Source organism: Muntiacus reevesi, chromosome 3, assembly GCF_963930625.1.
Source record: "Muntiacus reevesi chromosome 3, mMunRee1.1, whole genome shotgun sequence".
Classification (NCBI taxonomy): domain Eukaryota; kingdom Metazoa; phylum Chordata; class Mammalia; order Artiodactyla; family Cervidae; genus Muntiacus; species Muntiacus reevesi.
Window position 1 is genome coordinate 102,846,227 of NC_089251.1, and position 23,641 is coordinate 102,869,867.

At 52.7% G+C, this 23,641-nt stretch overlaps 1 protein-coding gene and 1 long non-coding RNA gene across 2 annotated transcripts in view; both read left to right on the forward strand.

The window, feature by feature from the left end:
• Window positions 1-3,646, forward strand: part of PADI3 (peptidyl arginine deiminase 3) — a 29,398-nt gene extending 25,752 nt beyond the window's left edge. Inside the window, exons 15-16 of the mRNA XM_065927474.1 lie at window positions 700-825; window positions 2,547-3,646. Coding sequence (XP_065783546.1) covers window positions 700-825; window positions 2,547-2,780 — 360 coding nt within the window. The 3' untranslated portion in view covers window positions 2,781-3,646. The remainder of the gene's footprint in view (window positions 1-699; window positions 826-2,546) is intronic.
• A 4,734-nt stretch (window positions 3,647-8,380) lies between these two features.
• On the forward strand, window positions 8,381-11,321 carry LOC136165447 (uncharacterized). The gene is made up of 3 exons (XR_010662517.1): window positions 8,381-8,440; window positions 8,944-9,013; window positions 11,302-11,321. It is a non-coding gene; the product is annotated as an uncharacterized lncRNA (long non-coding RNA).
• The last annotated feature ends 12,320 nt before the right edge of the window (window positions 11,322-23,641 follow it).

Sequence of the window (23,641 nt, forward strand, 5' to 3'; positions counted from 1 at the left end):
CGCACCGCCCCCCCACCTTCCAGAGTCATCACAGGGCCCCTAGCTCAGCCCCCCGAGCTGTAGGCAAGCCCCCGCTAGCTGTGTGTGGGCGCGCGTACTTGTCAGTGCCTTTGTCTGAGCAGCGATGATTCCAGGGCTGAAGGATGCGGTAGGGAGGGCGTGGAGGGGTGGGTAGAGATGAAAGCTTGTCTTTGGACTCCTCACGTCTGACGTGCCCATCAAACATCCTGGTGGAGATGCGCAGGGCTGGTTGTATCTGCACGTCTGAGCTGAGGGCAAGCGTTGGGCTTTGTGAAGGTTCCTGTGTGGGTGCTCGGTCATCTCCAGCTCTTTGCCGCCCTGTGGCCTGAAGCCCGCCAGGCTCCTCCGTCTGTGGCTCAGGGGCTGGGACGTAGAAATACGGGAGTTGGTGGGGTCTGGTGCTTGATCCCAGAAGAGCGAGGCTCTCTCTAGAGAAGGGAGCGGGTGGACGGAGCACCCTGAGCCACGCTCTCGTGGGCCCTGCCAGGGGGTGAGGCTGCGGCGGGGGGACCCGAGCAGGCGTGTTTCGATGAGGGCGCACAAGAGGAGGTTTGTGTGGAGGGCCGACCTGTGGGCACTTGGGCATCTTGTCCATCCTTAAGCGGACGTGCCCCTTGGGGTGCCCCCTCCCGGCGCTGGCCAGGCCTCCCTGACGCCCCCTCCGTCCTCCGCCCCCAGAGCTGCATCGACTGGAACCGGGAGGTGCTGAAGCGGGAGCTGGGCCTGACCGAGCGGGACATCGTGGACATCCCGCAGCTCTTCAAGATGGAGAGGAGGAAGGCGGTGGCCTTCTTCCCGGACTTGGTGAGGCCGTCAGCTGGGACTTACGGTTTTGTCAGATTCGGCGCCAAGCCTCCCCTCCCCCGGGGCCAAACGCCTGCTGCAGTTGTGTTTGGGGTTGAGGGGGCCGGGGCTGGGGGCAGGGAGACTCCGAGGTCCCACGGTCCCAGCAGAAGGACCTCTTCTTGACCGATTGTCATGGCCACTACGAAATGCTCTCTGGCCAAGCCCGCACTCTGGGCCCATGAGGCAAGGCCCCTCCTCTCCTCCCAGGGACTCACTCGGTATCTGTGGAGTGAGCGAAAGATTGCATGAGGCTGTGCGCGTAGCATCCACTGGAAGGTCAGACACCCCTGCTGCTCCCTTTCCCCAGCTCCCGGATGCTCACCCACCCCCCGCATAGTTAAGGTTCCCGTGTGAGAGGCAGCGATGCCTCTGGCTGCTCCCTGCTCCCAAGGAGCTGCCAGTCAAACCTGGTCGGGGAGAAGCTCGCTTCACCTCCCTGAGGGTTTGTCCCAAAGATCTACTTTGTGTGGTAGAGTGATGTGCCCGTTCAGAGGTGAAGCGAAGCACTTCCAGCCTGAGAGGCAGGACTGGAGGCCCAAGAGGGCTCCGTGGAAGAAGTGGTCTTTGATTGAGCGCTGGGGGCTTTGCCTCGGGTGTGTCTGAAACTTGAACTTGCATCTGGAACACTGGGTCGTCAGGGCCCCACCCCAGCGGTTCTGATCCTGCAGGGCCTGAGACTCGCTGCCTTTCTAACAGTGAACCCCCAGGCGCTCTCTGAGGCCCACCCACGAGCAGCCCAGCGGTCAGTCAGCCAGCTCCCGCCTGCCCCTTTCCGCTCCCCCTCTGCACCCTCCCCACCTCCATCCCTCGGAGGAACCAGACTCACCCAGCGCCTTGCGGGCAGCCTGTCCACACCACCCTTGCTTCATCCCTCCTTTCCTTCCCCTTTCTGCCTTTTTGCCCTCTTTGATTTCCCCACTTGCAAAGCCTCTCATTACTCCCTTTCCTTCCTGCGTCTCCAAGGAGGCCTTGCCAGGAGGTCCGTGCCCCCAGAAGCTGGTATAGCGCTCCAGATTCTTGTGTTTGTAGGAGAACCCACCGAAGCGGGTTTCAGCCAGAGCCAAAGATCTAACATGAGGCTCATGGCAGGGGTGGCCGCTGTGGGGGGCGTTAGGAGGGGCTGGAACCAGCTCCTGTTTCCACGTCTACATCGCTCATCCCTCCCCTTCCTCCTAGCCTCCTCTTTTGCTTGGCTCCCCTATCTTCTCTGTCCCTGGGGACGAACATTAATATGGCCCCAGAGAAGTGCAGACACAGGGAGAGAGATTCAGCTCTCCCACCGTGGTGACGGCACCGCCCGAGGAGGGAATCTGACTGGTCCAGCTTGGGTCACCCATCTACTCTGGTCCCCTCGGCTGTAGCCTGGGGGTTCGGGATTCCGTAGCAGAGACGTGGCAGCTGCCACAGCTGACCCACAAGGTGGGCAGCCCCCAGAGAGAGACGTCGTGGTGGTAAGCTCTGCACGTCCATAGCTGCTTAGAGCTCTTGCCAGACCGCGTCCCTCCCTCGCTGCCTGGAGTGGCGAGTGGCTGTTGGCACTGCTTCAGAGACAACACCAAGTTCCGCTGAGCACAGAGAAGGGGCTGGGCTGGGAGCCGATGCCGCCCCCTCTGAGCACAGAGGAGGGGCTGGCCTGGGAGCCAATGCCGCCCCTGACCTGGGCGCCCCCTTCTCTGCAGGTGAACATGCTGGTGCTGGGGAAGCACCTGGGCATCCCCAAGCCCTTCGGGCCCGTCATCAACGGCCGCTGCTGCCTGGAGGAGAAGGTGCGGTCCCTGCTGGAGCCGCTGGGCCTGCACTGCACCTTCATCGACGACTTCACCCCGTACCACATGCTGCACGGGGAGGTGCACTGCGGCACCAACGTGCGCCGGAAGCCCTTCTCCTTCAAGTGGTGGCACATGGAGCCCTGAGCCACCCGCCACCACCCTTTACCCCTGGGGTGGGCCGTCCGCCTGGGTGATGGAGGCCGAAACAGGCCCCTGAACAATAAGTGTCAAGAGACCCCAAGGTTCCGGATGGAGCTCCCGCTCGGAAGCCTTTGCCTCCAAGTGTTCAAACACCTTGCCTGCCACCCATGAGGTTCTCAGACTTGACCCCCTTGGCTTCCCAAGAAGGACCTTGTTTCTTGTGGTCTGTCTTGCAGATCAGCATGACCCATGGGGACTCCTCCAAACAACCCCCTCTCCACCCCCAAATCCTCTGTGTGGAGCCTAATACCCCCTGGAGTCTAAGAAACATCCACACCTCTCCTCTGCCTGCTGGGCCTGTGTGTCCTAAGGCAGGAAGGACCCACGATCCTGCTTTCGTCTGATTGCTTCTCACTCTGCAGGGGGGCTCATTTCCTAAAGTCACAGGACAGGAGAGATTTAGCCCAGAGCCTCACCCACAGTGAAGGAGCAGAGGTCTGTTTAGATTGACGTGGGACCAGCATTCCAACTCTCAAGCCTCTAACCAGCTGTTGAAATCTCCCTTGCCCAGCGCCCAGCATAGTACATGCTTCTAGATGTGTGTTGAAGCAACGTTAGCCCCACCTTACTTAGCCTGAGAAACATCTCATCATCTGACCTTTAGAAATTGGGTTTGGTTCTAAATCCTCCTGGAATTTCTTGGAGATGACAATATCTGGGGAATTCCTGGAGATTGGGAAGACTAGGTGCAAGGGTGGAAAATGTCCTTCATAAGACATAAGGTGCTTTAGTGGCCCTGGGCCTCTCTGCAGGAGGGGAGGCCCCTGGTAGCATCAGTCCTGGGCTTTCTGTTGACCCCAGGTCAACGATCCACGTCCTGCTTTGCCTCAGGAGAGGGGGCCTGGTGGGGCCAGACCCCCCGAGAGCACTCAGGACAGGAGGGCTCTGGGGATGGACCAGTCGAGCTCAAGTGGGCAGGGAAGGGGGTGGCGTGGCTTTCTCCAGGTGTTTGTCAGTTCCATGGGTGCTCTGTGTGGGTCCAGCTGTGCTTCCATCACTGGCTAATAAATCAAGAGGAACACAAACAGTGTGACTCTAAACAGCGTGGCTCCCTCTAGACAGCAGGAGCAGAGAACTTTCTTGCAGCTGAAGCCTCTGCTTGCCTAGGCCTCCAGGAATTCGAGGCTGAGAAGCCCAAACTTTGGTTAAGACTGTGAGGTTGTTCCGTCTTGGCCACGGACTCATCCCATGGGTCACCACGGCCAGTTGCAATGATGCGATGTGTAAATGCAAGCCCAGGGCTCAAATGCCAGGCTGCCAGGACCTGGTGGACACGGCCGGGCGAGGGTCTGGGCTGTGGCCGGAAAGTTGCATTGTGAGTGTGGCAACGGGAAGCCGGGGTGTGGACCTTGGGGAAGCTTGCGCGTGCCCTGAGTGACGCCCTCCTTCCTGTCTGCGGGAAGGTCGTGACCACCCCGTAAAGGCCCCGCGGGCTTGCTCTGGAACCCCTGGAGGTCACTCCCTGGGCTCCTCCCTGCCAGCCCCCGTGTTCTCTCTGGAGATGCAAGACTCAAAGCAACTCCCTCGGCCCCAGGGCTGGGTGGTTTCTGGGTGGTTAGAGAAGATCCCACAGCCTCCCCCCACCCCGCATCCCCTGCTGGCCACCGTCTTACCTCGAATCTCTGAAACAGACTCCCACCGCCCCTCATGTGACCGGATTCCGACAGAATAAGCCCACTTCCAAGGGAAGCTGAGACCAACGAGGGTGTTGAGAAAACTGTTTTTTGAAAGAATTTCAGTGGAAGTACATACTTCCAGAAAGCATGTGCCTAGAATCAGAACTCAGGTGTGTTTCCAAACAGGCATTGCTCGCCCTGAATGCCCCCAGACTGGCCACGAGGTCCTCTTCATGAGGCCACGGGTGGACCCAGCAACAAGTCTGAGACCCTTCTCGTGGCTCAAGCGTGACTCCTGTGTCCCCGAAGGCTCCTGCAGCCCAGGAACCTTGCCTCAAAGGCAGAGGAAGCAAACTCAGTCCTCGCGTGGGTCCCTGCGTTCACCTGTCCACCTGTCCACCCTGCAACAGTATAGCCAGGGCATGTGTTTCCTCTCTATTGTAACAAATTGCCACAAGCTCAGTGGCTTTAAACAAAGCAGATTTATAATCTTAAAGTTCTGGAAGGCATTTCTTCAGGCAGCCCTAGTGGGGAATCTCTTCTCTTATGTTTCCCAGCTTCCAGGGGCCCCCAGCACTCCTTGGCTTGCGGCCCCTTCCTCCAGGTTCAGAGCCTGTGTCATAGCGTCACGTATTCCCCCAACTCTTCTGCCCTCTTCCACTTCCTGGGACCCTTGTGATCGGGCCCAGCTGGATAAACCAGGCTCCTCCACCGTCTCTGGGTCAGCTGAGTCACGACCTTAATTCCGTCTGCAGCCTTGACTCCCCTTTGCCATGTAAGGTAATGTGTTCATAGGTCCTGGGAGTTCAGACGTGGACCCCCTTGGGGGGGCCACCACAACCAGACTGGCCCTTCTGATCTCCACAATCTGGACCACAGTTGCCCCCTCCGAAATCCAGCTTGTCCTCTTGACAGGTGTCACGGAGTCGGTAGGAGAGAGATGCCATCTGTGAACTCTTCCTCCAGGACTTGCATTCAGTCCTGACTCAACACCGGCCTGAGACCTGGGGTCCAATGGATGCAGGCTGGGTGGCTCCTAAGGGCACCGCAGGCTGCCTCATCAAGCCTGGGGCGAGAGTCCCCTCCACCGTCACCACCCCAGAGGGCTGCCTGCGGTGCCCCGTTTGTCCCTGGAAACCTCCGGGGAGACCAGAGCAAGGTCTGAGTTCTTGTGGAGCAACTCCTTCCCCTCCCCCACCCATATTCTGGTTCCTTCAACCCGGGGTCAGCTTGACCCTGGGGAGTGAGGACGGAGGTCCCAAGGGAGCCTGAAGGTGGCTTGACTGGGCCAGCTATTACATCCTAGCAAAAGCTGGTTCAAAACCTCTGTTACCTCCTCATTTGTTCATCTAAAAATATTCAACGTGTGTGAACTATTTGCCAGAGACAATCTCTACCCTCAGGAGTTCGTATCTAGCGAGACAGCGTGAAAAGAAGCACAAATAACTGGAAATTGTAATGAGTGCCATAAAGTGGAGGCAGCGAGCCCAGAGGATAACGGGGAGGCGACCTGCTTTGGTGAGATAGCCGGCACCACCCAGAGCGGGTGCTCTTTGAACTGACCCTGGAGGGTGGCCTGGAGCGGTGGTGGGTGAGTGGGGAGCCAGCTTCCGGGCGTTGGGAAGGGCGAGCGGAGGCCTGGAGGTGGGGAGCGCCCGCAGCCCGGCAGGGTGGAGAGCTGGGCGGCAGAGGCTGCGGGAGGAGGGGACTCGCTGCGCCCAGTCTGAAGCGTCCTGCCCTCTCCGCTCCCCCCAGGGCCTGACTCAGGGCACGCTGCCCGCACACCCCGCACACCTCAGCCCGGGACCAAGCGTCACGTGCGGCGGAAGGGCCGCGTGCCCCAGAGTCGGGTGACCCGATGCTGAACTGGCCCTTCTCGGCGGTACGCTTTACGTCTCTGAGTCTCCGTTTCCTCTCTGCACATGGGCGTGAAGCTGTGCCTGCCTCACAGACCTGTGTGGGGTTACATGAGGAGCCAAATGTGCCCGGCGTGTAATACCTGGTAAACGATGACTTACATGACACGCCCAGACCCTGCCACGTGACCGCTGTGTACCTACACTCCCGGTGTCTGCATTCTACTAGAGGCAGAGGCCCTCCGAGGCCCGGGGTCGGAGTTGGGAGGGAGGAAGGGATGGCTGTCCTGGCAGCTCCCAGGTCACGGCCTGCTGGACTCGGCAGCCTGAGGTTGACCAGGGGAGGCTCCCGCCCAGACAGGAGGGAGAGCCTGTCTTTCTCGTGGGGACTGAGGGCTCGGGCGGCCCCAGGCCCGCCTGACTCACGCTGCGTTCAGAATCAGGGACGAGTAACTGCGGGGCCCGGCAGGGGGTTGCCCAACGCCGTGGTCCCCTGCCCCTTCCCCCCACAGCCCCGCAGGACGGGCGCATCGGGCGGGATGGCCGAGGCTCCAGGGGAGGGTGGCTGGAGAGGAATTCGGGACGACCGGACGGAGCCCTCAGAGCTGTCCTTTCCTACAAGGTCGCCATCATCCCCACCCGCTACGGTGGAGTGACGGCGAGCGTGGGCTGTGCCGGGCGTGTGGCGGGCTCCTTACACGCATCATCTCGTCTGCTCTTCACGACAGGCTAGCGTGAAGTTGCAATTATTAGCCTCACTTTATAGACAAGGATACTGAGGCACGAATGACGAAACCTGCCCGGGTCACGGAGCTGTGAAGTGGCGGAGACAAGTCAGAGCCTGGACAGGTGACCTCCGTAACCTGGGTCTTAACCAGCCATTCTCGTGGTTCTCAAATTGGAATCACCTGGAAGGCTTTCAAAACCTGGCAGAGTCTTCCTCCCCCTTGGAGACTCCGTCTGGAGGTTGGGGTGTTGCCGAGAGCGGCCCGATGATGCCGCCCCGCAGCCAGGATGGAGAGTCTGCGACCCCCGCCACACCGTCCTCCTGGGCATCTCTGCCCCTCCCCTCATCTGCAGCCAGCAGTCTCGGGGGGCCATGGCCTCCTTCTGGGCCTTCTTGGTGGCTCAGAAGAATCCACCTGCAATGCAGGAGACCCAAGTTCAACCTCTGGGTCAGGAAGATCCTCTGGAGGAGGGCATGGCAACCCATTCCAGTGTTCTTGCCTGGAGAATCGCATGGACAGAGGAGCCTGACGGGCTACAGCCCACGGGGTCGCACAGAGTTGGACACGACTGAAGCGACTTAGCACGCACTGCTTCCTTTTTATGGCCGTCACCTGGACTGAGATGGCATCTCCAATAACCAGACAGCTCCTGCTGCATTCAAATTTTCTTGCTGGGCCAGAGGTTCTTAAACAAACTGCACAAGATTTCCTGGAAGAGTCATTAAAACCACAGATTCCTGGGCCACCGACGCCTCCAGCCAGGCCTCCCGAGACCAAACCTCTCGGCCTCGGCATCCGTCTATTATAAAGCTTCCCAGACAGCCCTGATACACACCCGGGTCACTGGGATTCATTCCTTTCACTGCCGTGTAGTTTTCTTTCTGCGAATGAGATTTTTCTGCCAGTGTGTCTCAGATTCTTCCCCTGTTTCCTTAACAAACAACGTGGCTCTGACCATTCTTGGAGCTGTTTCCTGGTGTATGCATTCGTAAGTCTGTCTAGAAAACATATCTAGGAGGTGTTTAGCTTTACTAACCGCACTAAGAATGGCAATGCCAGGGAGGGAAAAGGAACGGGAGTGGTTTGGGAGTAAGTGAGGGTTCAGGGAGGCCGGCTGCTCTAACAAAGAGACCACGCAGTGTGTGATGCCTCAGACACCACCTGTGCTTCCTGCCTGCCCAGGCCAACAGGCCACGGCGCTTCGGGTCCAAATGGTGAGTACACGTCTGGGGGCAGTGGGGGACTCTGCTCCTCGCCGCCACTCAGGGGCCCAGGCTGACGGAGGCTCTGTCAGCTTCAGCCTGGGCCCTGACCGCGAGCCCCCAGAGGAGAAGAGAGAGGCTGGAGGATCACGCCCACTGCTGAACCACCAGACCCGCGTCACCCCTGCCCCAAGTCCAGCGGTGAGGACTCGGCAGTGCGCGGTGCAGGGGACGCTAGGAAGGGTGGCCGCTGGCTGGGCAACCGCCTGCGGTACCGGGTCCATGTCACAGACCAGGGGAGGGCTGCCCTGTCGGCCCCTAGCCGCCCTGAACCCGGAGGAGAAGGAGGCTGGGCCAGGAGAGAAACCTGGCTCACAGAGGGAGCCTGCCGGGGCCCCGCCATCTGTCTCGGCTTTAATCACCTCGTGTCCTCCCTTCGGGATGCAGACGCGTCTTCCTCTGCGGCGCCCCGACAGCGCGGGCCCACCCCACTCCTCTCTGCCCCTCACCCCCCAGCCCCATCCACGCGGTGGTCCTGGGTCCTGCCTGCTGAGCGAGGGCCCCTGAGAGTGGGATTTCCTGGCAAGAGATGAGAGTCAAGGGTCTCTGCAAGGGAACTGGAGGAACAGCCTTGGGGAGAGCTTCGGGGGCCGCCGGAGGCGCGCAGGGAAACATCTTCGTGGTTTCTTCTTCCCTGCCTGCAGCCGCGAAGCCAGCGCTCTGCCAAAGTGGAAGCAGCTTGAGGCTCACCTGCCAGCAGGGAGAGCTCTGCAGGTGGGGAGGAGCTGCGACTCGTTTAGTCCCTCGTTTAATCCCGCGGATGCCTGGTGAGCGCCTGTGTGCCCGCGAGGACTGCGGCGGCGTCAGGAGCTGGGCGCCGGGGACAGGCTGCCAGGGTATGCTCTCCAGCTTTGCCTCTGCCGGTCTGAGACCTCGAGCGGATTACCTAAGCTCTCTGAATGTACTCTCCTCCTGGTAGAAGGGGCACAGTGACAGTCCCCGCGTCAAGGCGCTGCTGTGGGCAGAGGCAGACCTGAGCAGGAGCCTGGCAGAGGGCCTGGCACCCCGCAAACTGCAGCCATGTGCCAGGGAGGCTGTAACCTGGAGTAACCTGCCTGAGCGAGCGAAAAAGGCGGGGTGTTGGTCTCTGAAGCCTTGAGTTTTCTGCCCCGCCACCTTCGGAGTCTTGCCTGCTTTTTCCACTTAATTTAGCTGTGCTGGGTCTTAGTTGCAGCAAATGGGATCTAACTCCTTGACTAGGAATCTAACCGGGCCCCCTACACTGGGAACGCGGAGTCTTCACCACTAGACCACCAGGGAAGTCCCTTGCCTGCTTTATTTTTTTCTGATGATAAATGTTTTTTAGGTTAAGCTGGACACATAAGATGTTGAAAGTGAAGTGAAAGTCTCAGTCATGTCTGACTCTTTGTGACCCATAGACTGTCCATGGCATTCTCCAGGCCAGAATACTGGAGCGCGTAGCCTTTCCCTTCTCCAGCAGATCTCCCCGACCCAGGGATCGAACCCAGGTCTCCCGCATTTGCAGGCGGATTCTTTACCAGCTGAGCCACCAGGCTTCCATAAGAAGTCAGGTGACAGCAAAGCCTTCATTGAGACAGCAGGTATGGCAGAAACCAAAGCAACCATGTAAAGCAGTTATCCTTCAATTAAAATAAATAAAAAACAAACGAGAAGAGCCAACAGGTGTAAGCCCTGGCTGCTCATGGGAGGGCTGCTCACAGTGGCGTCTCCCGTGTGCCCACCACGATGCGCCAGCGGTTACTCCCTTACGAGCTGAAGCCGAGCCCCGCATTGGGTGGGTTCTCACGCGGCTCAGGGTGGAAGAGGGGCTGACCTCTTACTCCAAGTCCATCCCCGTCAGTTCTGGGCACCAGACCTGGGTCTCCCGCTGCCCTGCACTTTCTTGTTAGGTGGGGAGCAAGGATCTGAGGTGGTTGCTGATACCATCTCAGGGGGCAGGAGTCACCCTTGGAATTCCTAGAGAGGAACACGTGCTTGGAAAACCCCAAGAGTGTTATCAGCGCTCATCAGCTCTGTGTGTGTGTGTGGGGGGGTGAACCCCCAGAAGCAAAGAAAGCGCAGTCAATGACTCCCTGGAGTGAGCTGTCTTTGAAGGGTGTAAGGCAGCAGCAAAGTTCCGTAGTTTCTTTTTTGAATGCTTCCTGCGTCTCTAAATGAGTCTCAGCATCCTGAGCATCTCAGTGTTAATTATCTCAATCTGAAACATCTTCATCACAGAAATGATAGCTGCCCCGGGCAGTTCCCAGGGCCTGGGCGAGCAGAGGCCTGAGCCGGTATAGACAGGGGGTCATTTAGGAAGGAGCTTTCATGTGAGCGATCGGCCCGGGGCAGCTCAGTCATTATACTTGCCGATTTTGCAAACAGTTTACTTGTTTATGTTGGCTGTACTGGATCGTCACCGCGGCAGGCCTTTCCCCCGGGAGCAGGGGCTCTCTCCAAGTGCAGCGCGTGGGCCCCTCACTGCGGCGGGTTCTCTTGTTGCAGCGCACGGACTCTAGGACTCTGGGGCATGCAGACGTCAGTAGTTGCAGTGCGTGGGCTCGGTCGTTGCCTCTCCCAGGCTCTAGGGCACAGGCTCAGTACTTAGGGCTCAGTAACTACTGCTGAGTTAGCCCTCAGTAGTAGGGCTTAGTTGCTCCACAGCTTGTGGGATCTTCCCAGACCAGGGGTTGAGTCAGCATCTCCTGCATTGACAGGCAGATTCTTTACCGCTGAGCCACCAGGGAAGCCCACTTATTGCCTATTTTTCATTTGTTATTCCCTTGACACATTTCTCAAGGGATTCCAGCCTAGTTAGAATAAGGAAATGTTCAGCAAATAGGTGACTAAAAAGTAGAGAAAAACAAAGACCTCAAAGCAGGAAAAAATCTCAGACACAAAGGCCATGGGAAAGGACAAGCATATCTATGACCATGAGAACCAAACTAGCACCTTTGGTCAAGCTCATAATTAGACTCTGAGCTTCCTAGCAGCCCATGCAAGAAGGGAACCAGAGCTGGACATCTGCTTCCCATTGCTAGAAGGAAGGCAGCATGTGAAACGATTCCTGCCACACGCGGACGTTGTTCAAGGACGGGGCGGCGTCAGGTCCTCGGCCACCTCACAGCTCTGATGAGAGGCTGCCTGCGGCGGGGCCCCGTCTACTCGTCTGTGAACTGTGAACAGGGCTGACCTTTCGGATGGTTGAGGACCAGGCCGGCTCCTGGCAGACGGTAGGCATCCGACCAAAGTTTATTCTTCACTTTCTGTCCCCCTCATCGCCCACAGGATGAATGCCTTACTGTAGTTGTTGGTTTCTTATTGTACAGCTCTTTAATCCCCATTTCATTTTATCAGTCCCACGTTATTACGCTTTTACTGGGCTGTAATTGCTCTAGAGTGCTGTGTTAGTTTCCGCCGTACAACAGCGGGAATCAGCTCGCTGTTGTTTGTTTGCTCAGCTGAGTCTGACTCTTTTGCGACTCTATGGACTGTAGCCCACCAGGCTCCTCGGTCCATGGGGTTTCCCAGCCAAGAATACTGCAGTGGGCTGTCATTTCCTTCTCCAGGGGAGCTTCCCGACCCAGGGATCAAACCACATCTCCTGTTTAGCATGCGGGCTCTTTACCACTGAGCCACCAGGGCAGCCTGTGAGTCAGCCCGTGTACATGCATCCCCGCCCTCCTTTGACCTCACCCCACACTCCTTGATATACGCACAGCTATCCCTGCTCTGTATCCAGCTCAGCGGTAGGTTCTGAGCATGCAGCAGTGAGTGAGGAGGTGTGGGCCCTCCCTTTAGGAGGCTCACAGGTTAGCAGAGAGGCGGGGCACACAGGCGAGGGGAAGGCAGCAGGATAAGTTCTATTATAAGGGCATAATAATGGCTATAATGACTTCCGTATTTTTAGTATTAAGCCCAAGTTAAGCACTGTACTTGACAAGAATAGCATGAGAAAGGAAACCTGTAGACACAGCAATGAACTCATAAATGAAAAAAAAAAACTCTCAGTGAAACTCAGCAACTGCATTCAAAAAGGAGGATAAGGATCAGACTACACACTATCAGATCAAATTAAATGGTCCCAAGAATGCAAGCTTCATGTCAGAAAATCAGTTTGGTAGATTAATAGAGCAAAGAAGAAAATACACAATTGTCTCAATAAATTAGAAAAAAAAGCTGAAGAAACTTCCATTTATGATTTTAAAATAAAACTTTAAGAATAGAAAGGAACTTTCTTAACCCGATAAAGAATTTCTACCAGAATGGTTCTCAGACGGCATCAGCATGGCCAGGGAACTTGTCTGAAATGGAAACCCTCAGGCCTCATCCAGGCTTTCTGAATCCGAAACCCTGGGGGCCGGGGTTGGGAGAAGTCTGGGTTTTAATAAGCCTCCCAGGTAACTCTAGTGCTGGGAGAGCTTGACAACCACCGATCTACAAGAAACCCACAGCAAAAACAATACTTAGTGATGAAATGTGGAAACCGTTCCTTCTAGGTACAGAACAAGATAAGAGTGTCCACGATCATTAGTTTTATTCAGCATTCAACAGAAAGCTCTTGCAGTACAATAAGGCAAGAGAAAGAAAGAAAAGGTTGACGGTTTGGAAAAGAATGATTACATATGTAGAAACCCAAAGGAGTCTACAAGCTATAAGCGGGGAGGGAGGTGTGCTCACAGTTTCAAGGGTCCTAAAGACTTTTTGTTCCTCAACGGGGGTGGGGTTGACAAGACGTCCACTCTGTTGTTACTCCTTAAAATGGCTGCATGTTACACCCCCCTCTGAATGCATGATACATTTTGCAATTTGCAGAAGTGCACACAGATGCAGAGGCAACTGCAGAAATCACGCATGCGTGGCTCAAGTTCATCCACACAGCCCACACGGAACCAGGGCAGAACCTCCAGCAGCAGATGGCAGAGGATTTGCCAACCTCGGGAAGGACTGCTGAGGGTGGTGGCCAGGGGGCCAGCTGCTCTGAAGCTTGGGGAACAGGAGGGCACCCATCGTGGGCGACCAGAGTGTACTCACTGGGCACCTCTCTCCGGAAGAGTTCCTGAGCGCGTGTGGGTGGAGGGCAGCGGTCAGAAAGCCTTGACTCTCTCCGGGTGGGGAGGGATGGGGAGAGGAGGGAAGGGTCACTGGAGGAAGAGCATCCCCAGGGGTCTGTGGACCATCGCACGCAGGCAAACGTTCCCTGTGTTTTCGGGTGGAGGGTGTCCCCAGTGTCCTCTGCTCCTCGAAGGGGGCGGACACTCCCACCTTCCCTGACAGATGCTGCCCTGCCCTCCATGCCCTGCTGTTCAGCTCACAGAGCTCCAGCCCCCGAGTGCCAGCACCTGCTCTCTGCCCACGGTATCCTCTGAGTACTAGACCCAGGGTGCAGGGAACTCACCCCCCAGGAGTGGCCTTTAGCCAAGACCAATGGGAGTAGGTGCATCGATGCCCCTGCTGGGCCTGCTCGGGGGCGTGAGCTCCACACCACTCCCCAGGCTCCTGGGCAGGTCAAGCTCCCAGCACCCACAGGTGGTAACCATGGAAACAGGCTACTAACACACCTTCCCTGACTTCCCTCCCTGTCTCATTTCCCCACCGCTTTCCAGGGCGTGCGACGCCTCCCAAATAAAGACTTGCACTCAAACTCTTGCCTCAGCGTCTCCTTCTGCGGAAACCAAAGCTACGAACGCCGCGCACAGTCCTGCGGGAGATGGAGATGCTCACAGGGAGCCAGGGAAGCGGCTCCTGTCTCGGTGCTGCAGCAACTCGACCACGACCCCAGGCCAGCCGCGGCCCTGCCCCGAGCCGCAGTTTCCCCTTTCAAAAGTGAAGGGGAGCTAAGGGCATCCCCGTTGGTTCCTTTAAATGCTCAAAGAGAAAGTGACCCCATAAGCATTAAGAACAGCTATCCTTAATCAGCTACACCTTGTCCTTTAATCAGCTAAACTCCAATGTACAATAAAAATGATCACCTGTCATATTCTCAAAATGACAAAGTTACGATGATGGAGAACGTACAGCTGTTGCTAGGGGTTTGGGAAGGTGGAGGGGCAGGGGGTGGGTGGGGCTGTAAAGAGATAGCACCAAGGGCTGTCTCTGCAGGAAGGAACAGTCTATGTCTCGACTGATGACGGCCAGAGGCGTCTCCCTGTGTCATAAATGACACCGAATACACGCAGATTGGACCCACGTTAATTTCCTGGTTTGGCATTATATATTTACAAGATGTGGGGCAGACTTGTTTAAGGGTAAGTGGGGCTTCTCTGTAACACCTTTGCAACCCTTGTATTTCAAATAAAAAGCTTAAAGAAGTAAAAAAGATCGAGAACACCCACCTAAACGTTGTGCGGTATCACTTATATGTGGAATCTAAAAAACAGAAAAAAATTTTAGTTCACAGAAATGGAGAATAGAATGGTGGTGGCCAGAGATTTGATGAGGAGAAAATAGAGTGATTTAAGTTAAAATCAAAACAGAGTGATTAAATCTATTAAATCAATAGAGTGATTTAAGTACAAATTTTCAGTTGTAAGAAGAACGATTTCTGAGGCTCTAACATGCAGCATGGTGACTGTGGTTAATAATACAGTTTTGCACACTTATAGGCTGCTGAGAGTAGACTGTGAGGATTCTCCCACACACCCATATACACAGGTCATCAAACATTAACTGTGACGTGACGAATGTGCTAATTATCTTGATCTTGGTAATCATCTACAGTGTATACACATATCAATCATCATGCTGAACACTTTAAATGCTCACAATTATATTTGCCAACTGCTGCTCAACAAAGTTCTTTTTAAAGATAAGGGGGGTAAAAAGAAACACCTATCCTAAATTACAGGGTCTATGGTGGTTAATTTTATGTGTCAACTTAGCTAAGCCGTGGCATCCAGATATCTGGTCAAACAACAGCCCGGATGTTGCTGTGCAACATTAGATGAGATTAATATTGCAGGTCACCCTCTGTAATGCGGGTGGGCCTCATCCAATCAGTGGAAGGCCTTAAGAGACTGCTGCTGCTGCCGCCAAGTCGCTTCAGTCGTGTCCGACTCTGTGTGACCCCATAGACGGCAGCCCACTGGCTCCTCTGTCCCCGGGATTCTCCAGGCACAAACACTGGAGTGGGTTTCCATGCCTTCCTCCAGGGGATCGTCCCCACCCAGGGATCGAGCCCACAGCTCCTGCGTCACTGGTGGATTATTCACCGCCGACTGCCAGGAAACCATATATATGTATACTCTCTGAGAGAGAGAGGTCTCCTGGCGGTGCTGTCGCTGTGACTTTTGCTGATGCTCCTTGAAGGCAAGAGCCCTTCTGTCTCCGTGTCCTAACACCCGGCACAATACCAGGCGCAGAAGTGTGCTCCGCAGACCAGCGCCTGGGGTCTTTTATTTTCCCTCCTAACTGGCCAGTAGAGCCTTGTGATTAAGGCTTTGCCATCAGCTCGATCTGGGTTCAGATCCTGGTCTCCTTTACCACCAGTATATGATCTTGTTTGAGCCCTTTAACCTCTTTGAACCTCAGTTTATTTGCCTACAGGACGAGGGTGACAACCCCTCCCTCCCGGGATTGGTATGAGGATCACTTGAGGTGATGTGTGTCAAGGGTTCACCTGGAGCCTGACCGGAGCCCAGGACTCGCTAGTCGATGCTACTAGGTGGGCACACAGTTCTGGAAAGTCCTCTGCACAAAGGCAGTCGAGAAAGCATGTGTTGGGATATCATACTTGAAAACAGGACATCCCAGAAAAATTGCAGCTTTCCCCCCGGATTCCTTAGGACGAGGGGAGAGGACCCGGCAGACAGCAGATGCCCAAGAACTGGGTGAAACTGCTGCACCAGGAACCTGCAGCAACCCCCGAGGCCCTGCTCAGCGAGAGCCGGGACAGAGCCCCCGATGCGAAGGCCAGCGGCAACCCCAGGGTTCAGCCTCCTCTGTTAAGGCTTCCGGGCCCTGGGTTTCATAGGACCAAGAGGTCTGTTCACGCTGCACTCGCAGAGGCCTTGAGCGGCAGCCGAGACGCCCGGGCAGCCTGCCGGGTGAGCGGGCTGCACAGTGAGGTCTGGAGCAACCGGGAGGGAGCGCAGAGAAGCCGGTCCCCAGGCCGGCAGGCTGCGCCCAGACCTCCCCGACGTGTCCCCAGCCCCGCCTGTCCACTTCCCGGCTGCGTGTCAAACCCCTGAACAAACAAACCCCAGGCAAGATTGTCCCCCAGCCTGGCTGAGGGGAACGTGAGGTGTCCGTGTTATTTTAAACCGGCTCCAGGTTCAAGTTTGCATAGCAGTGTTATTTTAATGTAGCTCCAGTTTCAACCGTCAAGTTGCTGCTGGAGAAAGACAATCATAGCCTAAAAAAGCAAAGCTACGGATTCTCGAGGCGACAACTCGCCCACAGGGCCCTGGGTCCTGGCTCTGGCCCTTTCCCTCCCTAAGTTCCTGCCTGATCAGAACTGCTCTAAAACAAGAGCACGCAGGGCAGACAAGCAAGATGACAAGCATCTGGAACATTTCTCAGGTTCATTAGGAACCAAACACGAAATACTGCCATCAAAATAGCAGAAATGAAAACAAAAACACAAGTTCCCGGGAAGGCCAGGAAGAAGTGAGCATTCGTGTGAACTGCTTACAGGGCTGTGATTTTATATAATTCTTTGGAAAACAGTTTTTAATATTAGGAATGCTATCTTCCAAAAAATAAACAAGGTAGTGATCCTCTTCAGAGGTAAATGTTTATTTTTTTGATTCATGATAACAAAAAACGAGAATCATGCTTGGTAAAAATGTCAAGGCATTTGGGAATGGGTAGGAAAATTGTGGTCCAGAAGCTCCAGTGGCGCAATCGGTTAGCACGCGGTACTTATATGGAAAATTGTGGTCCTTTCGTTTGATGGATTGTATGAACCCACCACCACATGACACCTGCAAGGTCTTTACAATAATAGGATAAATACCTTCCAAGTTAAGTGAAAAAGTCCGGCTGCAAAAGGAGGTGACCTGTGAAATGGCTAATTGGATTAGTCGGGGTGGTTGTAGTAATCATTACCTATGGAAATAGTTTCAACTGGGCATGATTTACTTTGAACACATTTTAAAAATTTTAAATGTATGAAAAAAGAGGGGAAAAAACAGATTCAAAAGTATAAGATAGAAGGTTGTCGGTGACCTGTAAAGTGAAAGAAGTCGTGCAACAGTAGTCTTGGCCTTAATCCGATCATCTATAATGCTCTAGAAGAAAGTCTGGAAGGATCCACACTTAACTGATAACAGAGGTCACCAGTGGAGAGAGGAACAAGGAGACGTGAATGAGGAGGGATTTCTCTTTCTACTTAAAAAAATAATACTACCTTTGGGATAAAGACTGAAAATTTCTTTTTAAAAGTCATATAAGAACAGAAAAGTATCCATAAGATATGAAAATTAAAATTCTGTATATAAAATATAGAAGAAATAAAATTATGTGCCAGAAATGGGGCTGCAAAGAGTTGGACAGTGACCAAACAGCAAAAATGAGTGATGGAATCAGGGAATAATTTTGTGTTTCCTCCAACTAGCCTTTCCCCACCCCCCAGACTTGCTATTATCAGCCCACTTGTAGTAAGAAGGGGGCAATGTCCCATAAATGTTTTTAAAGGAGACTGTGGAACTCAATAACCCTGCCATGTGAAATACGAGGTCTTCTCAGGGGAGTATCCGTCAGCAGCAGACAAAGCTCCGAGCCTAGAGGCATTTTGAGTTTCCTCCTGCAGGTCCAGACAGAACCTTGACTATGGGGGTGGAGGAAATGGCTACTTTAAACTCTCAAATAATGAGCTGGTTGTTTTCCCCTAAGATGAAAAGAACTGGCCCTTTGAATGAATCCCGGCCAAAGCGGGGAAGCCTCCTCCCCACAAAGAGGGAAGTGGATCTGAGCCCTTACTCCCCACCATCCAGGTCAGGTAGTGGTGGAGGGAAGGCAGCCTGGGCTCTGAGCCTGCCTGGGTCCACACCCCTGTTCAGATCTCTGGCAGTCCAGGCAAACGCCTGAGATCTGCTTTATCCGACTGGATGAAATGTAAATAGCTAAAAACCAGAGAAGAGAAAAAAAGCATTTGGAATTCAACCAGGCAGCAAAGCAATTAGTTGAAAAAAGTTAGTCTCAGTTCAGTAGAGGATTCCAGACTCAAAGCAAATGAAAGAATTACCTTGAAGGTATAACTTAAATTTAGGTAAATCGTTACCCCCCTAAATGACACGGGCGCGGAGTTCTCTGTTGTCATAGTGACTAAAAACCACAGGCTCGGTGGTTCTTCTATGGCCAGGGGAGAATCACTTTATGTCTCAGGTTCCTGCCCCCAAAACACGTCTAGTTGATATTTTCTTGTGATAATAAAACTGCTCCTTTATTTTACAGGAGGCCAGTGGAGGAGGCAGGACTCTCATGACTACCCGCTCACAGGGCCGGTGGTGGAGAGTAATAACCAGGGATGCTTGTGCCTCCCAACCAGGAAGGTATCAGCTGAGGTCAGAATCCCCACCATCGTCTCCTACAACGAGAGATGAACTCAAAAGTGCTATAGATAAATCAAAATAATGAAACCCTCAAAAATATTGAAGTAGCCCTCAGGAAGGCAGGGAAAGCAAAACAAAGCAAATAATAAAATGACAAGTTTAAGCCCTAATATATCATAATAACATTAAATATTAATGGTCTAAATGTACCAATTAAAAGGCAGAGATTAGGAGAATAAATTTTAAAGCTATATACCGTCTACAAGAAACTTACTTCAAACATATAAAAATAGATAGGTTGAAAAACAAAAGAATGGAAAAGATACACCATGCAAATATTATCCAAAAGAAAGCCAGAAATAGCTTTATTAATATCAGATAATGCAGACTTTGGGCTTCCCAGGTGGCTCAGTGGTGAAGAATCTCTCTGTCCGATGAAGGAGACTCAGGAGAGTTGGGTCAGTCTCTGGGTTGGGAAGATCTCCTGGAGGAGGAAATGGCAACCCGCTCCAGTATTCTTGCCTGGAAAATCCTATGGACAAAGGAGCCTGACGCGTTACAGTCCTCGGGGTCGCAGAGTCAGACACGACTGAGCGACTGAGTGTGCGTGCACAAGGCGGACCTCAGAGCAGAAAATTCACAGGGACGGAGGGGGACACAGACAATGATGAAACATTCAGTCCACCGGAAAACAGCAGTCCTACATGTGTGTGCTCCAAACAAAAGAGCTGCAAGAGGTGTGAGAGCTGGTAGAACTGAAGGGAGAGACAAATTCACAGTAATAATTGGAGACTTCAACACTCCTCTCTCAACACTTGAGAGAACTAGATGAAAAAAATGCAGAAGAACTAAAAAACTCAATAACAGAATTGAATTGGCATTTATAGAACACTCTACCCAAGAACAAAGCTAGAGGAGGTGACGGAATTCCAGTTGAGCTATTTCAAATCCTAAAAGATGATGCTGTTAAAGTGATGCACTCAATGTGTCAACAAATTTGGAAAACTCAGCAGTGGCCACGGGACTGGAAAAGGTCAGTTTCATTCCAATCCCAAAGAAAGGCAGTGCCAAAGAATGTTCAAACTACCACACAATTGCATTCATCTCACACGCTAGCAAAGTAACGCTCAAAATCCTCCAAGCCAGGCTTCAATAATACGTGAACCGTGAACTTCCAGATGCTCAAACTGGTTTTAGAAAAGGCAGAGGAACCAGAGATCAAATTGTCAACATCCACTGGATCATTGAAAAAGCAAGAGAGTTCCAGAAAAAACATCTATTTCTGCTTTATTGACTATGCCAAAGTCTTTGACTCTGGATCACAACAGATTGTGGAAAATTCTTAAGGAAATGGAAATATCAGACCACCTGACCTGCCTCTTGAGAAATCTGTATGCGGGTCAAGAAGCAACAGTTAGAACTGGACATGGAACAACAGACTGGTTCCAAATCGGGAAAGGAAAATGTCAAGGCTATATATTGTCACCCTGCTTATTTAACTTCTATGCAGAGTACATCATGTAAATGACAGGCTGGAATCTAGATTCCCGGGAGAAATATCAATAACTTCAGATACCCAGATGACCACCCTTATTGCAGAAAGTGAAGAAAACTAAAGAGCCTGTTGATGAAAGTTGAAAGAAGAGAGTGAAAAAGCTGATTTAAAACTCAACATTCAAAAAACTAAGATCATGGCATCAGATCCCATCACTTCATGGCAAATAGATGGGGAAACAATTGAAACAGTGAGACTTTATTTTCTTGGGCTCCAAAATCACTGTAGGTGGTGACTGCAGCCATGAAATTAAAAGATGCTTGCTCCTTGGAGGAAAAGCTATGACCAACCTAGACAGCATATTAAAAAGCAGAGACATGACTTTGCCAACAAAGGTCCATCTAGTCAAGGCTATGGTTTTTCCAGTAGTCAGGTATGGATGTGAGAGTTGGACTATAAAGAAAGCTGAGCACCAAAGAATTGATGCTTTTGAACTGTGGTGTTGGAGAAGACTCTTGAGAGTCCCTTGGACTGCAAGAAGATCCAACCAGTCCATCCTAAAGGAGATCAGTCCTGGGTGTTCATTGGAAGGACTGATGCTGAAGCTGAAGCTCCACTACTTTGGCCAACTGATGTGAAGAACTGACTCATTTCAAAAGACCCTGATGCTGGGAAAGATTGAAGGTGGGAGAAGGGGACGACAGAGGATGAGATGGTTGGATGGCATCACTGACTCGATGGACGTGAGTTTGAGCAAACTCCGGGAGTTGGTGATGGACAGGGAGGCCTGGCATGCTGCAGTCCATGGGGTCACAAAGAGTCGGACACGACTGAGTGACTGAACTGAACTGAACTATCCAAGAACTGCAGAATAAACATTCTTTCCAAGAGTGTACAGAACATATACCAGATAAATCATACCCTGGGTCACAAAGCAACTTCAACACATTTAAAAGAACTGAAATCATACAGAGTGTGTTTTCTGACTCAGCGGAATCAAACTAGAAAGCAATAACAGGAAAATCTCCAACTGGAAACACCACTTGGAAACTAAACAATGAACTTCTGAACAATCAATGGGTCAAGGAGAAAATCTCAAAGGAAATCTAAAAATACATTGAGCTGAGTGAAAATGAAAAGACAGCATATCAAAATAGGTGATACTCATCAATAGGCGCCCCTAGGCCACTTCAGAACAGGCCCTGGGCTGGAATGGTTCCTTACCGAGAGACAGAGACCTGGCAGCCTGTGCCAGCCTTGTCCCCTTGCCTGGAACATCGTCCCTATTTCAGAATCAATAAGCTCTCTGCTTAAACAGAGAGTGGCCCCGAGGCACAGCCTCAGCTTTCACCATTTCAGGCTCCTTGGAGGAAGCGGAAGAGCCCTCCTCCCGAGGCATGAGAGGGGTGCCCTCAGCCAGCCGCCCTGCCCCGGGGGCCGGGGGACTGCTGGACATCCGGAGCCGACACGCTCTCTCTTCTCCACGCGAGCAAACGCGTTTCCATCCAGGGCTTGACCGGGCTGTTTTCTTGGCAGCTTCAGCACCGAGGTATGGTGGGCAGAAGTGTCTGGACTTCTCTGGCTGGTGCCTGACATTGCGATGACCTTGTCCTCCTCCAAGGAGCTGGAGCCTTCTCCTCGCACTGGCTTTGATGCCAGTGTTCTGTTTGACAAAACGCAATGTAACCCACCCCCTCGATGCAGTAAAGAAGAAAAACCGTATTAATGGATGAAGAAAGAGCTTTTGAAAAATCCAATAGTCATTCGTGATTAAAATTTTTGCAGATTAGAGAGAGGAACTTTCTCAACATGATACAGGGCATCTACAAAAAGCCTACAGTTTAAAAAAAAAAAAAGCCTACAGTTAACAACATACTTAACAGTGAAAAGCTAAACGCTTTCCTCACAAGACTGAGAATGAAACAAGATGATCATTCTTGCCACTGTTATTCAACTTAGTACTGAAAATTCTAGCCAGTGTGATAAAGCAATGAAAGAAGTAAAAGATATACAAATGAGGAAGGAAGACATAAACCCGCCCCTGTTTGCAGATGGCATGAGTATTTATACAGAAAATCCCAAGGAATCCACTTAAAAACTCCCAAAACTAATAAATGAGTTTAGCAAAGTCATGGGATACAAGGTTAACTGGTAAAAATCAATTAAATTTTGATGCACTAACAATGAACAGAGGGACAAAATTAAGAATACAATACTACTTACAATCACTCCCCCAAAATTAAGTACTCAGGTGTAAATCTCAGAAAGCATGTGTAAGACTTGTATGCTGAAAGCTACAAAAGGCTGATGAAAGAAGGTCTAAATAAATGCAGAGACAAGACCATTTTCAGGGTTTGGAAAACTCAACACAGTAAAATGTCCGTCCTCCTCAAACTGATATAGAGGTTTAATGCAATTACTATCAGAATCCCAGAAAATTGCTTTTTGTAGGTATAGGTGAGATAACTCTAAACTTATATGAAATTGCAAAGGAACTATAGGAGCTAAAACTCTTTTGAAAAAGAAGAATAAAGGGGGAGCCATTAGTCTACCCAATTTCAAGGTTCAGCTACAGTAGTCAAGACTGTATGGATAGACCCATAAATCAGGGAAATGAAATAGAGAACGCAGAAACAGCCCACACAATTATGGCCATCTGATCCTTTGACGAAGTTGAAAAGCGATTCAACGGAGGAAGGAGAGTCTTTTCCAAAAACTGTGATGGAGCAAGGACGTACCTTAAAATAAATGGTGTTTTCCACTTAATAAGACACAGTATTTCTTGCACACCTGCTCTGAGCAGACACTCCTCTAAGCTCTAGGGGTCTAGCAATGAGCAAAGAAAGGTCTGCTTTCGTGGTGTTGACATTCTCACGTTCGCGGTCCCCTGGAGAACTCCTGGGTGCTAGGGAAGGGGTGTGGACACCTGGGGTCAGAGAGAGGGTGGGAGCTACCTTTGGACAGCTCCAGAAAAGGAATGCAGGGCCACTGACCTTCATCTAGCTGGCTCCCCGGCCTTTTCTCAAAGATGCCATAGTGAAGGTCACGGGCATCCCGCCTCCCGTCTCAGCCCCTATGTAATGCGCATCTGCCGATGACCCACAGGTTTTCCCTCCATCACACCACCGTGGGGTTCACGTGTGTGGGTGCAGTGAAAACGGTTCCGGGAAGGCCTGGTCCATCCTAGAGCCAGGTGTTGCTCCTGTGTCCCCAAATCCTTCCCGAGCCTGGGTGGATCCTGAGCAGGAGAGCAGGGCCAGGTGCTGGGGCGGGGCAGGCCAGGGGAGCAGCAAGGGGAAGAGGGGGTCGGCCAGGAGCTCTCAGCCGGCGCCTTAATGGGGGGGGGGGTGCCGGCCAGCGCGGGCCTGTATGGATAACCCAGACACACTCCAG